Genomic DNA, 15,671 nt, shown 5'->3' with positions numbered 1-15,671 from the left:
AGAGATGCGTTGCTACTTTTCAAGTATAACTGACCTGCATGGTTACCCCTCACACAGAAACTCACCTGAAGTGTAGTTCATCCCCTCATATCATAAACTTGCTCTCCACCACAACAATGCCTATCTCCAAAACAGAACTACACATCTGAATGGTCTTGCATTAACTGGAGCTCCCCTAATCAGTACAAGGACAAGGTATTTCTCTCCTTTTCCACTTGCAGGATTCAGACATAAACATGACACTGCCTTTCCCAGAAAGTTCTAATCACAGGATTGGGACATAAAACTGATACTGCTTTGGCTAGAATACTTTTAATTGCGTTAAATGTGGATACAAACCATATGGGTATGATTCCTTGCATGTATTTTAATGACTCTGCATGCCTGCATAAAATCTTTAATAAAGAAAATTTAAACAAGTGAACTCATTATGCTAGCAGGAGAGAAATGGATGGATCTTAAATCACTGAAGGCTCCTATAGAAATTTTTGTTTCATTTAAGCAGCCTGGGGGAACAGAGGGAAGCTATTATAAAAATGAGAAAAATCTTCTATACCTCAACACTCCCTCATGTCCCTTAATTCCTTTTTTTACATTATTCAATATACCAAGCTGAATATTTTTTGTCAGTTAATGGTTGCTTGAGAACATTTGAGAACTCTGAGTTTACTCTGAATTTCAAGCAAAACTAGAAAATAACAAATTATTTTTGTCAAGTTGACTAAAACCACAACTCTTGAATCCCTCTAGGTCATATTTCATTTAGTTTACCTTTTTGGGTTTTTTTGATTAGTGATATCATACTAGATAATATCCTTTTATTCAGTTGCTTTGAAGTTTGCTCAGCTCAAAATATTAGTCTAGCCTTTCCCTTCAGGATTTATTCCCTGCTTATGTCAATTAGTATTGGGGGGTGTAGATTCCACATAAGACATTTCAAAACAACAGGAGGTTTCATCACTAAAATGACTGCTATGAATGAAGCAAAGCTATTTTCAAAGCTTTCCTTCCCCACAAGATTATCAATTATAATTTTCTGTGCATTCAGTCCTCATTTTTCAAGGATTTCTGTGCAAATTTTTCTGTAATTAATTGACTAGTTAACAGACAATCCAAGTCTCCTCACCAAATAATGTGATTCTTGCCCCTCTACTGAGCCCTGTTGAGGCACAACTGGAGAGCTCTGAGCAGGTCTGGATTCCCTTCTTACATGAGTGAAACGGACATAATGAAGGAAGCCCAGTAAAGGAACACAAAGGTCATCAAAGGAGAGGCTGAGAGCACCAGGACTATTTCAGCCTGAAAAGAGAAGGCTCAGAGCTGTCTTATCAGGACATACAACTCCCTCACTGGTGGCAATGTAGAGAAGACCTAGCCCGACTCTTGGTGCTGCCCAGTGACAGGGTAAGAGCAAATGAATACAAATGAAATATTAGAAGTATCACTTCAACATAAGAAAAAACTTGGTGCCCTTAATAATAAGGGAATAGCAGCTTTTTGCCACCTTATCAGTCACATCTTGTGGTCTCCTTATTGGTACGTACATTGTTTAAATGATCCAGGAAAGCGATTTTAGGGTCACACTGAGAACAACTGGCAAGCAGTGTGGAGATTACTCTGTGTGATCTGTAGTTAATATTGAGTTTATTAATGAAGCAATCTATAGGAATTTACCAGAATTATATGGATCAGCTTCTACTTAAAAGAAATTATACAGACAGCAAAGGCACTGACTGTAGTAGTGTAACAGCACTCATGTTAATGGGGTTCTTCCATTAATAACATTTATTGAAAATTTAAGTAAGGCAAAACAAACATGGTCATGCAAGGAAACAAGAAACAACATGAATAAGTCATATTCTTTAGGAGGCTCATTATGGGATGGGAGGGTGCAAAGAGAGGCACAGGGTGGAGAGAGAGAGAATAAACTGAGATAGTTTCTTCTCTCAAAAATGCCACTCTAAGTAATGCATATTCTCTTTTACTGCATTAATATGCTCGGCTTCCCTACTACTTCATCTTAGGTGGTTCCACCTCTACAGGAATTTTTGGGGACTAAATATTACTCTATTCTAAATTTTTTTAATAGATTAGCATGGTATAACTTATTATTATTATTTGATTTATTCACATTTTCAGACTGCATCTTAGCAAACCTCCTTTGAATAATCTTTATTCAGAATAACCGTGTGATGATATTCTTGGAACACTAAATAGATTGGAACATTCTTGGAACACTCATTGCGTAGCTATGTATTTTTTGACCATGCAGTTACCTATTACATATTTATGCTATGTTACTTTATGTTTTACACCTTTCTGATATGCTGATATGCTTACAGTAAGCCTTCCCTAATTCTGGTCATTAGGCCCAATGACTTGATACATGAATTAAAATACTTACTGAGAAGAATTTGACCAGAGAAGAGGGTCATGTCTTAGGAAGGAGACTTATGTACACCAAAACCACTTGAATTCTTTCAGCAAACTCTGAAAGTACTTTTTGCTTCTAGTGTTTTGCAAACATTTGGTCACAATCTCCCATTTGTCCCAGTGTTCTCATTTCCTTAAAAATTGGCACTACAACCTACTAAAAAAGCCAGTACTGTGGAATCAGGACAGCAACCAGTAACAAGTAAAAGCACCACAACTGTGTCTGTGCATGAGTAAGAGCATTCGTGTTTAAAATTGGTAAATTACACAGATATTTGGCTTCTTGCCCAACTGTTCTTAAAACAGTGTTTCGCTACAAGATCTTTATCAGAGAGTCCTGTAAATTGCAATGTTTTAAAGATAAGGAACCCATGGATGCATATTTGTTATGCTCAGTCAAGGGAAAAGAATTCTCTATTTAGAGAGAGCCTTCCTTACACAGCATTATTTAAATACTGACAGTACCAATCATCTTGAAGAGAGATGATACAGTTTTGAAGAAAGCACAAAAATGTCTTCCTGTTAAGTTGCTACTAACACAGTGCCCTGGATTCAATGACTCTGCTCTTGTGCAGCAAGACTAAATATGAAATATCAACAATCTTTCAAATTTTTCTTTTTTAGGAGGCTGGATGTGGGACTTAAACAAGTAAAAGAAGCAAAATAGTTTGTAGTTTTAAGTTTTCAGATCACTTCAGTCCAATTCCGTGCTCTCATGTGTCTAACTCTATCTTGCTGCAATTTCCTCTCTTACTAAACAACTTTACTTTCCTAATACATTCTTCTGGGGTGTTACTCTCTAGCCCCTCCAAATGAACAATAGTCCTTAATGGGACTATGTCCTTTGAGTGAAAAAACATATTCAAACTCACTTGCAATAGTCAGTAATAGTGTTGCTTCAAAACAGAATGACCTAAGCACAAACTTCCTCAAGCAAGCATTTTTCACCAATTCATTTTCCTCTGTAGATAGTTTCCATTGTCAACAGGCTGCAATGGATGTCTACTGCACTACTGGAGATTATATCAATGATACATTCCAAAGCCATCCACAGAATGCAGTTTGCAGAATTAGTGTAAGTGATGAGAGTCCAGGACAAGCACAACCTACTGCTGTAGCTTCCAGATGCAAAATTCCATGGAGATCTAATTACTTCAAATGAGCAAAGAAGCAACTTCAAAATGAAGCTAAGTCAAGACCGTAAATTGAATAAGGAAAACAAAGAAGCTGGGGAGGGCTGGTCCTATTAAAAGGTCTATAAATACTCTGCAAAGCACCAAAATACCATGAAACCAATACTTTCAGGAATTTCATTCCAATGCCAGGAAACAGAATGTACTCATTGTGACTAATACATCAAAATACTGAAAATAAATTCTAACAGATTAAAAGGATCTTGTAGCAAGAGAAAGGTATAGTTAAATCATGCCAAACTTAATCAAGCTTAAGAGCAGGGCAGTCTTTGCCCATTATTAAGAAGAATGTAAGATGAATAAAGTAGACTGTGAAACTGGAATTTATGGTCAGTACAAGTAATACAATATTTTCTACAAATATGTTTTTAATTAAAAATTAAAAGACATTTTTACCATTGCTGCACAAACTTAAGTCTGATCTTCTGTTGTCTCCCACACACATACGGCTTCAGCAAAATGTTATTAAATGAGGTAAAACCACAATACAGTTCCAAATGCAAAATCAAATCCATGACTTACATGTTTACATTTCTAGGTGGATACATGAAAATATTTTTAAATCTTGATCACTTAATCCTGTGCTTTGTGGTCAGAAAATACCTCTCACCCCTGCCAATCTGCTGTCCAGTTAAACGTGAAAATTGCTGCTCCACAGGGTAAAGCAAAAGACAGAAAAATTGCCACTACTTTCAGGCTTCAGCTGAGCTTTTAAAACACACGGTCAAACACGTTGCCATGGAAATGTTCTGCAAATATATGTAGAATTTCTTAAGATGGAGTCGAATATCCTTTTTTAAAATAAATTTCTCCTACAATTTTAAATATAATTGCTCTATGACGTATTCAAGGGAATAGATCAGCCATTACCTAACGTTTATAACACCTAAAGTGCTAACAGTAACTCCAAATCTATTCTGTGTTCCATATATGAAATTAGGCCACTATCTTCCTATGTAAAATACCCATATATCTGCTTTCTTTTATGTACCCTGACTTTCCTATACATCATCACAACACATTAGCAGATCCACAAGTATTAGTCTTGCAATAAAGTTGACAGCAGTTACCAAAAGAAAAATAAAAAACCAAAACAAAAAAAAATGCATGCTTCAATAAAATTAATCTGGTTTTTAATAACATTCTAAATTTTTAAGATATTAATCTTCTCTTCTACAACCCATTAGTATTAGTATGCGTCACTGAGTGCAATAATTAAAAAGAGGAGAGTTATCTTGCCAAACTTTCACTGTTATGTTTCATGAGCTATTTTTAAAACTGATTTGAAATGAAGCAAAAAGAAAAAGAATCTACTGCTGCAAAATGAAGCAAGATCTGTGCCTGCAGAATAGCCCTGTCCTGTTACACAATGTGATACGTTGTTTTAAATAACCTGGCACTGTAGGTAAACAGTTGCCTTATACTGCATTTCACATGACAAACAAACACAATCACAATAGCTTTTGTGTGTCATGTAAAGATAAAGCAAAATAGAAATGCAATACAATCTTGTCATTTTACTTTACAGCAAAGGGATAACCTTTCACCATTAATTAGTTAAAAGAAAACAGATTCACAATAAACCAGGTTGAAAATATAGAGAGAATAACCTTACATTTTTAAATATAAATGAGCACATTAGGATTCCAAGATATACGTTGCTCTGCTTATGTAAACAGTCTACCCTATAAATCCTGTAGCAAATCCAACATGAAGCAATTACACAGACAAAGAGATTGCAAATGACCTAAAACTGTAAAACAAACCCTGTATTAGAAATATTAGTATAAATCATGAGGTCGTACCTGATGACTTAGGGACTGTAATGTCTCACCGGTTCCAAGCTGCATGACCTTTCTATTTCCAGAGACCCCCAAAAATTGCATTTCCTGTTTTATCAAAGTACATCACAGACCTATCTATCTTTCAAAATCTTCTGGGCTAGTGAAGAAAGCATTAACAGCCATTCTGTCCATCAGTAAGTGCTGGAGTCATTACCCTCAAGATATCAGATCTTAAATACAGTTTCCTCGGTGCGATTACAGACATCCAGCAGTCGAGGAGGCTGACACAGCTATATCACTGATGCTGCTAATGCCATCTGAAAACAGTAAGCTTACTGCTTAAAGCAATCCTGCAGCGTCCAAACAGAACAAGCCACATCCTTCAACTGCTCACTCGCGTTTTTTATAAAACCTAGCACTGCCATTATAGATTTTGTTTTCATCTCTGGTCAGCTAAAGGAGAAATTAGATATTATGTAACCAGCTTTGCATTAATGAAAGAAAAACGGCAGATGAAGCGACATATCGAGGTTATCAGATTTTGCTTGCATGACCACTCCTCAGCAAGCACAGTCACCATTCACAAGAAGCATCACAATCTGATCTAAAGGAAAATCACCAGAAATAAATTATAAGCAACCCACAGGCAGCAAGGTATCTTAATTCCTCTGTGATACTGAAAGAGCTATTTTTATGAAGCCTTATGAATCCTAGTCCCTATTAAAATAAAAACATCACTTGCCTAGTATTTTAGTGTCTATTTTTAATAAATTGCATGATCACTGCATTGTTTCCATTACTCCCTGCTAGCAGCCAGAAAACAGCATGACTTGAAAATGTGCCAGTGTTATGACAGCAAAAATGTGGTTTGATATCAAACAAAACAATCATGCATGAATTTCTTCTGATAAGAGAGACCTTTCAAGCAAACAATGTACAGTAACCTCCTTAATAATTTTAAAATTATTAGGACTACAAAGTAATAACTGGATTTTTTATTAAAACATGTGTTTTACACAAAGTAAAATTTCCTAGTAGAATTTATTATTATAAACTATTATTTATATTTACTGTTGCTAGTATTATGGCAGCAAACACACAAACAAAAACAAAACCAAAAAAAAAACAAACCAAACCACAAAAAAACCCCACTTCACAGACCTAAGATGAAACAGTGCCACCAAACTGGTAAAAGTATCGTTTTGCAATTTCTCTGAATTGCAGACCCATAGAACAATTATTTGTGTTCACTTAGTGAGGTACTAATTTTGAGGCATTCAGTTCATCTGCTTAAACACAAAGGAAATTTCTCTCAAGACATATTGAAACACTTTTCTACCAATTGAATTTTACTGACAAATAAAACTTGGAAGAAAAAACTCTACCCAAATTTAACTTCAGCTCGCTTCAAGTGTTATTCAAATTAATTTGCATGTCCTTCTTTACTTCAAAATAAAAGCAGAAGCTGAAAGTAGAAGCAAGTAGTTCTAAATTAATTCACCCAGATCCTATCCTGTTAAACATTATTATTATACAGTTGTAGTAATCGCTCCTTTGTGTAACTGAAAAGTTAATCAAATTTAGTTTACAGTAATTCACATTATGGCACTGATAAAAGCAAACTGGTCTCATCCATTAATACCATCTATTTCCCTTTAGAGGGAGAAGCTACCTGCTACCATTTTTAACTGGTTTCACTTTATCCGGTGTGCAACTGCCTCAACATAAGGATGCTGCATCTCCAAGGAAAGGGAACTGTCAGCCACACACTGGTACAGGGCCTCCAGTGAAGTGTCCAGCAGCCTGGCAGAGCCAGTCAGGGAAGCTTTGAAGTGCAGCAGAGAACCAGATAAGGCCCAACTTGATGCTGCTTTTTATATTCTCTGAGAGTTAATCCTGATGTCCAACAACCTGACACTCTTTTTATTGCTGCTGGCAGTGGCAGTCAGGGAGCTACTTCTGAACACTGGGAATGTTCTCAAAAGCTGCCACTTTTCAACTTGCTCCAGACTAACTCATTAATTCACTTTCAAACAAGAAAATATTACTAAATCTATGCACACAAAAATAAATGCATATCCACAAGAAGACAAAAGGCCCTTCAAAAAACAAACAAGAGCAATTTAGCAATGAAAGGAGAAAACAGCTTTCCCGCCATCAGTATGGAATAGGAATATCCCCAACAGTAATATTCTTACTTCCAAAGGTAATTTACAAAAATAATGATACACCATCACTATATATTAAGTTACTTTTTCCTGTACAAGCCCTGAGTTCAGAATTCATTCTGTCCAGTATCTACTCACAACTATGTAAGGGAGTACAACCCCCCATGTCTAAGCTGCCACTTCCAAGTCCCCAAAAGCTGCTTGCTAGGATAGAAAGGCCAGTAAGATGGTAAGAAGTGATATAAAAACGTAGGTTGCCAAGCAACCTTTCATAAATATTATGTAGGACCTCCCTGTGCAAATCTTGTACTGCATAATGATCCCCACTCAAAGAGTGAAAAACACGCAGCCAGGGGCTCTCCCCACAGCTGTCAAACACATCACTGCAGAGTTTCTGCCAACAAAGAGTACATGGTCTCTCCTCCAGCTGGACACCTGAAGAATTCAAGAACAAGCAAAATACAAGGTAGAAGACTATTTTCCTGAATTTGGTTAAGATCTCAGTACAAATTATAAATGCACTCAGAAATATAATATTATTTCTTTGTGCACATTATCCCAGCTAATGGAATACTTTCATTGAACTTATTCCATGCTTTTCCTCATGTCAATACCATTACCTTTTTGCAAAAGTGAAAATTTTAACATTTCATTAACAATGTTAAAGCAGAGGGAGGGTAGAAATACAGTAACATTTTAAAAAATATAGATATTTATTCTGAGATGTTAAAGCAAAAGTCTTGTAACCCATCCCCTTTTAGATTATCAACAAGTACCACTTTATTACTCACAATTACTCACAAATATAGTTTGCTTTTATTTAATTCTTCTTCACAGGACAAAAACAAAGAAAATTCATTTCTTGTCAATTATGCAAGGTGAGATAAAGGTCACTTTGAATCCACCACAAATCAGTTTCATATCAAATAGAGCTGACCTAAGCAGTGAGAGAGCAAGCAACAGAAGCTCTGTCACTCAGCTTTTTAAATTAAGTGTAAGCTGTGTTTGCTAATGCTAATGATCATGATAAAGAACATTTGAAATTAGTGCAAGACATTGGAGACTGTGAAAGGTGAAATTATGTAGTGCTGCACCAAAAGAGCTAGAAGAACAATAAATACGCATATTTCTCAGCAGCAATTTGAGGGATCAGTTTTACCACGCATTTTTATAAATTACCAGAGCATAGGATGAATTACAGCCAAAAAATCATAGTTCAGAAATTTCTGATATGGGAAAGCACTGCTAATATATATGCAGACTGAAACAGTACCAGGAAGACCTCTAGGACCACAAGAATAAAACTGAGGTAAAATTTAACAGTGCAAAATGAAAATATGTGAACGTGATGATTATTAAGTTTCTGCTGAAAATTGAGACCTCAACAGCTGAAAATTACAGTGGATGAAATTTTGGGTACAAAGTAGATCACAAATAATTATGAGCTATGAAAATGATGTCCTTTTGGATATAAAATGAAATTTTTAATTTATCAGGTAATATATTTCTAGTGCATAGATATCAACATTAATCCAATAATAAATTATATAAAAATTCTATTGTTCTTGATTTTGATCATCTATTGTCTGGAAGAGAAAGACTTCTACAATGATCAGGGAAAATCTGAGAAGAAACTGAAAACATTTGCTTTGTTTAGTTTAACACACAAAAGACTAAAAGAATGATCTGCATAGGTGTGTCAAGAAAGAAGTGCCAAGGAAAAAGAAACTCAAGTACAAATTTGTAACAAGCACAAATCCATACTATGGCATCAATAATTTCGGGTGGTTTAACTTCAGAGGCTGGAGGCCTGAAAGTGGAGGAAATCAAAATTAAAAAACACACAAAAGTATATCTTGCACACCTCTGTTTCTAAAAGATGTGAAAACACTGACAAATGAAAAATGCAGAAATTTAAGTTACAGCAGAATTGGTATCAAGGACAGGACCTAAAGGAAAATGCATAGATTGCAATGAGACTCAACACTAATTGGTTTAGAAACCTGAATTTAAAAAAAAAAGACATTATAACAGTTGGTTTCTCGTGTACTAAAGACACCAAATTTTCATCTCGATACATAGAATGGTATTAACAATATAAAAAGCTCAGCAATTTCTCTTAACCAAAATAAACAAAAAATCCAAGTTTTAGCTCAGATCAGGTTAAAATTTTATCTTTGTAGTTGAGTAAGCTGAAAAGTAATTAATGACAGGCATTCTCCTTTAATCCTGATGAGAAGAGTATTTCTATTGCCTTTCTTTAGTCTACATATGTCTGTCTTATTCAATTCTCCCACTATATTACTGGGGTTTGGATAAAGTATTAATATCCTTCTTTGGGGAAAAAGGAAGATCATTAGGAAACTGAAGTTTATTTTTATTAACTCAGTTTAAACTTGCTTTATTTTATGGACATCTCAAATGAGATACTGTCCAAAGACTCCCCTGGGATTATGTCAGCAGGCATTATATAAGTCTAATCAGCTCATCTGTGGACAACCATGACTGTGGTTAAAGGAAACTCAAAACATTTATAAAACAAAGTAAGAAACAAGTAGAGGCAGACCTGAACCGTGGATGCATAGTCAAAATTTGCAAATTAACTGCCTGGTTCCCAATCTGCCTAGCAGATAATGCAGCTGTATTAAAACCTGCCTTCCCAAATATCCCGCTGGTAGTATGCCTGAATCCTAAATTTAAAACCCAAGCCTGTACCTCTGGCCAGTCCCTGATGATCCAGATCAATACATTACATATTACTGACAAATCAGAATAAATTTATAAAAAACAGCCTCAAACCAAGATTTCTTTCCAACATTTTACCTTCAAAAACTATTTTAAAATGTCTGGCATCCCATTTCTGAGAAGATAATGTAGGAGAAGGCTGACATCTCCTTTCTCTCAGACTGCTGAGGAGCAATCTTATAATGTATATAACAGATGGTTGCTTACACTTGTTCTTGGAAAATACAGAAAATAAAGAATACATATCACAAAGCTTGCAATCATACATTTATTTCCTAAGCAAAATTATATTTATATAAATCATGTATTCTACAAAATTATCCGTAAAATCAGACTGAAATGGCCAATTTTAAATGTGTGAATAGAAGGTGAATAGGTTCTATCTAAAATAACCATACCTTCCTTTTCTGATTAAAAAGAAAGCAAAGCATTCCACGTTTTTCAGCATCTCACCAGTGTGGTAACTTGTGCCATAGCCTGGGAAAACCCTTCTACTTTTATTAACTGACTAAGACATGGCTGACCAAGGGCTTAACTTGCAACAACTGGGGATGTTGATTATAGGAATTGATTATACGAAAACACTTTCCCTTCCTCAAAAAGGTGATGATGGAATTTGGACTCAATGTTGTATAGCACAAGAGAAATTTACTTTCCTGGTAACAAAGAAATACCAATTTATTTAAACGGGCTGGAACTCATTAGCAAAGCAAGTTCTAACAGCCTTCCCACAGAAGGAGCAGCAGGAGAGCTGATGTTGCTCTGGGTGTCTCCCAGATATTACACAATACTGAAGTTGCAGCCTAGTTACATTACACACCTCATATGTTTGTTTCTTTTGATCCTTTTTCATCTCCCCCTTGTGCCTGAAGAGGAAGAAAATCTCCTTTTGCATAAGAAAAATTTGTCAGCTCACTAATCCTAGCTCCTTATCTGCCTCAGAATAGATCTCACTTTTCTAAATATTTTGCATTAAAAAGTTCTCTTTCAAAGAAGAGAAATGTTAAATTTTGACATATGATTACCATTATCCTCTCTGCTAGCAGAAAATGATGGCAAAATGCCAACTTGCTTGTCTGCTACAGATAAGACATTTCCAAGCTTCCATCCTTCCCTTCAGAGAAAACAGAAGGGGAAGACCAGCCAGGAGAAAGCCTACCCTGTCAGCTGATCCTCTAAGAAATAAAATTAATATTCTCCTAGAAGAAATCATTTTCCTCCGAGCCTGAGGTAAATGATATGCCTTACCATATGTTATGATGGTCCTTTCAAGAATGACAAATTTGATGAATTTTTCCTGGATGGTCTTTCTCTCATCCAATCTCTTCTCATCACCTCCAGCTTCTGCTGCAGGCAAAGTCTCAAGAGGCATAAATCAGCATAGCATCACCAAATTATATAACTTCTATCCCCTGGGGATTTAGCCCCTTCTATTTCAGACTTACCAAAAAGAAAAGTGCCTGTGCATTCTTCAATAATCTTTTTGATCTGTGTAGAGCTTGAGAATTACCCTGACACACTGCTGAGCTGTGGCAGCAGTACACCCATCATGAGCAGAGAATCCAGACTTTTTTAAAGAAAGAGCTCTATAAAGGTTATGTCCAACTACAACATATTCAGAACTAGCTCTAAATCAGAAAAAAAACCCTCTGCTTCAATTCAAACAAAGGGGGGAAGGGCACAGAACAGGTTCAGTCTAGTTTCTTCACTGTTTAAAAAAATATTGGCATAATCTGAATACAAACTCAGCTTTGCACTATTCATTAGTTCACCTATACTTCTAGGCAATCAAAATGTCTGAATATCTCTGCCAAACCCCAGATACCAGATTACTTGCATGTCATTTTTACATCATAGTCCTTTGAAAGTTTTACTTTTATCAATAAAATATAGATACAAATACAGATATTTTAAAAACTCGTCTATCAACACACAGATTTCAAAAATTCTCATTTGCTGCAAAGTATACTGATTCTAAAGAGAATGACAATAAATAAAGATCGATTTTAGACAATATTCCTCAGTCAAAGCCCATCCAAAAAGAAAATTGCTGGATATATCAGTTAGCACCAAAATTTCCAGGCTGTTTTAACTGTTTATTTCAGCCATGTGAAACAAGTGGGTTAGTATGTTTAAATATTGGAGCACAAACCTAGTATTGTTCCTATGCAAAATACCCTCTGGAATCTTAAAAGACTAATGTGGGATGAGAATTGCAAGGATTGGGAGGCAAGGTCACTGCTTTGAAAGAAGGTAATGGGAGAAAGGAGCTATTACTAGAGTATAATTTAGGATTAGGTTAGTTTTGACAGAAAGCCATACAACAGGAAAATGCAAGACAGCAAAAAATGCTTTATGAATTCACTTTATCACAAAAATATGTCGTTTATCAGAAAGATTAGTACCTAATTTTATGACACTTATAGCTACCGAAAAAAAAGTTAATGAGTAGTTTATTCCAAAATCAATACTAAAATGTGATCTCTGACACAAACATTTGCTTTCTGTCAAAGTTAACAAAGGATTTCACATGGAGATTAAACAAGCTAAGATTAACTGCACCTGATCTATTTTGCCATCTTTTCTCTGTGAGGGGACACAGAAAAGCTGTTTAAGCAGCACACACTTCACTAACAGCTCAACTTCTTATTTATGATGGTGCAAGGTGAGGCATCCACAGCCTAAACAGGCACTGGGCTGGGGGCAGCCCTCCCCTGGTTCATGCAAGAATAATGAAAGGAGAGAAGAAAGAACAGCCCCCCCCCAAAACCAGAAGCAGGGCATAAAGTTGATGTTGGGATATTCTGGAATAAATTATGAAATCAGAGACACAAACTATCTAAACAAGACAAATTCATATATATATATTTGGATTAAAATGGGAGAAAAGGTGTAATGTTCAGGGACAATTCAAAATGTTTTAAATAGCCCATATGGGGTTTTCTGAATATTTAAAACCAAATTTTATGCCCAATAGCACAGGGACAGACATAAAAATGTTAAGACCTCATGGTAAAAAAAAAGCCAGTGATTGCTTCAAAGATAGAAAACTGGGACAAAATGGTCATTGGAACCTACAGAGTCTCCCACGAGAGCTTAAAAAGTCAGTCATTGCCTGCTTTTCTATTTAAACTGCCTTTCAGCTACCTACTTAGGTAGAAGATACTTGCAAAAGTGTAAAGGTGTAGAGGACAATGAAAGATAAAAGAATACTAAAATGAAGAATATGCAAAACTTAGATGCATTCCCATCATGGAGACTTCCCTGGTTTTAAAGGGGAGTTGGTGCTTTCATAGCTGCTTGTCTTACGATGATAAGCAGCAGTTAAAACAAAGCAAAAAGGTCCACTCCTGTGAACAGCAGTCATTTGCCTTCCAGTGCATACATATAGACAAGAGGAAAGCCTATCACTTGTCATCCTAAACTATCACATGAACCCAGATAGCATAAATGATTTTTTTGTGCGTTACACACAAAAATAGAGCCAGAGAGTCCAAAACCTAAATGATCTGATCTATCATGACTAAATATACCCAGGCTAATAAACTTTCCCCTTTGTCCTGAAAGAAAGCCAGCAGCAGCCATCCTCTCCCTCCATCAGGAAGAAGAACAGTGCTGGGACCAGCTCCCCAGAGGGTGAGGAAGATAGACACAAGGTTCCCAACTTAGACAATTCTTTCCTGCTCTCACCTACTCCCCATGAACATCAGTGGAATCACCACACATCCACCACCAGCACAGTCCTATTTCAGGCCTTCCTGCTCTCTTAAAGTCTTACTGTTTTCAAAGTTGATGAGAAAAAAAAAGTCAGATGAGTCTGGAAGCAAATACAAGGCTAGGTGAGAAAGAAAATCTCTCCTACTCAACACCCTTTCTTAGGATTCTTCTTAAATTACAACTGTGAGCCATTTCCACTGAAATTTCAGAGGAAAGGGTAATTATAAAGCAAGGGCATTCTCCTCACAAAACAGCTGTCCAGCAGTCTTCTCCTCAGAAGCTACATGGTTTCAGCTTGTGCTGTCTCCAGTGTCCTGAAAGACACCACATATGTTCTTGAGCTATAACTTGATCACTGGGTTCTCAGATCAGACTCAGGAACAAAACAAAGGCCTGGAGAAACACTGAAGTATTGATGAAAAGATTCGGAAAAAAATGTTTCCAAATTTGACCCAAAAATGTTGTGCTGCTTCCTCTTTGTAGAAGAAATTTGACATTTAATACCATGAAATTCATGATAGGACAAGGATAAAAACTGACTTTGAAATATGTCACCTGTAGAACAGACTCACACAGGAAACAGTGCTACCTTTGCTATGGTGCTTTCAAACTCAGCTGGATAAAATGCTGTAAATCTCCTACACAGATTCACTCTCTGTTATCAATGCACTAAAAAATTCTACTTAGTGTCACACTTCATGGCTTGTTTAGTTGCGCCATGCCATACACTGAAGTCACAAATACCAGATAACTTAAATACCTCATATGAATATGAGACCACATCCTTGCAGCTGAGCACATTCTGTGATTCTGAGATCACTGTTAATGACATCAACCCAGACAACTCTTTAAGTTATTCTGGTCCATAGATTGGACCAAAATTATTTATTACTTAAAAGATGTATTTCTTATTCTCATTACTTAAAAGATGAAGAGTCTTTTAAGTAATAAGAATAAATGTAGTTTACTATGAAAAAACTTGTAGGTAACTGATGGAAGTTTTAACTGCCAGATGCATGCAATTTTGAAATGAGGTAACACCATGGAGACATCATTTGCAATAGCACTGGAATTGCAATTGTCAAGCTTGATTTCAGTTTACATTCTAATGGATGACCTCCAAGTCCTGGATTCCCTTCTACTTTTATTATGTTAAAACAAAAGGTAATGAAATGTTTCAGAACATATTCATTAATTTGAAGAATTTTCAGATAAATTACTAAAAGTTACGATTTTCTGAAGTGAAGCAGAAGATATTTTAAAAAATACATTAAAATTTCAGTTAGTTTTAAATAACTGGAAATCTGACTTCATTAAGCACATGTAAGGAGTTATATTTTTGTTAATTCCCCAAAAGCTGTTTTTCAGTTAGTTGACTACCTTTCAATGAAATATATTACGATATATCACGAAAATCTACCTCAGATATAATCCAAGAACAATTTATTATTGTTATTTCTATAATAACATATGTATTATTTCAATAGTCTGGCTATTCTCAAGTTCATATACAGTACTTACTTTTTCTAGTACTATCATTATACATAATGATTCACTTCAAGTCATCAACCCAATTTTTCTCTTCAAGGATGAATTCTACAATTTAACATGTTTTGTTGTGTGCCAGCTAA

General features: G+C 35.7%; 1 protein-coding gene across 5 annotated transcripts in view; it reads right to left on the bottom strand.

Moving 5' to 3' along the window:
- SLC4A10 (solute carrier family 4 member 10) overlaps window positions 1-15,671 on the bottom strand; it is a 166,560-nt gene that overhangs the window by 107,758 nt on the left and 43,131 nt on the right. For 4 of the 5 annotated variants that reach the window (XM_031057838.1, XM_031057842.1, XM_014306731.2 and 1 more), the window contains exon 1: window positions 5,432-5,728. The exons of the other annotated variant lie outside the window; for it this stretch is intronic. Coding sequence is in view for 3 of the 4 variants with exons in the window: in XM_031057842.1 (XP_030913702.1) it covers window positions 5,432-5,512 (81 nt within the window). In the remaining variant the exon portion in view is untranslated. Of the gene's footprint in view, window positions 1-5,431; window positions 5,729-15,671 lie in introns of those variants that run through there. 5 annotated transcript variants of the gene reach the window in all.

Source organism: Geospiza fortis, unplaced genomic scaffold (assembly GCF_000277835.1).
Source record: "Geospiza fortis unplaced genomic scaffold, GeoFor_1.0 scaffold112, whole genome shotgun sequence".
Lineage (NCBI taxonomy): Eukaryota > Metazoa > Chordata > Aves > Passeriformes > Thraupidae > Geospiza > Geospiza fortis.
Note: the sequence above shows the minus strand (reverse complement) of the source record. Positions and strands in the feature narration are given on the sequence as shown.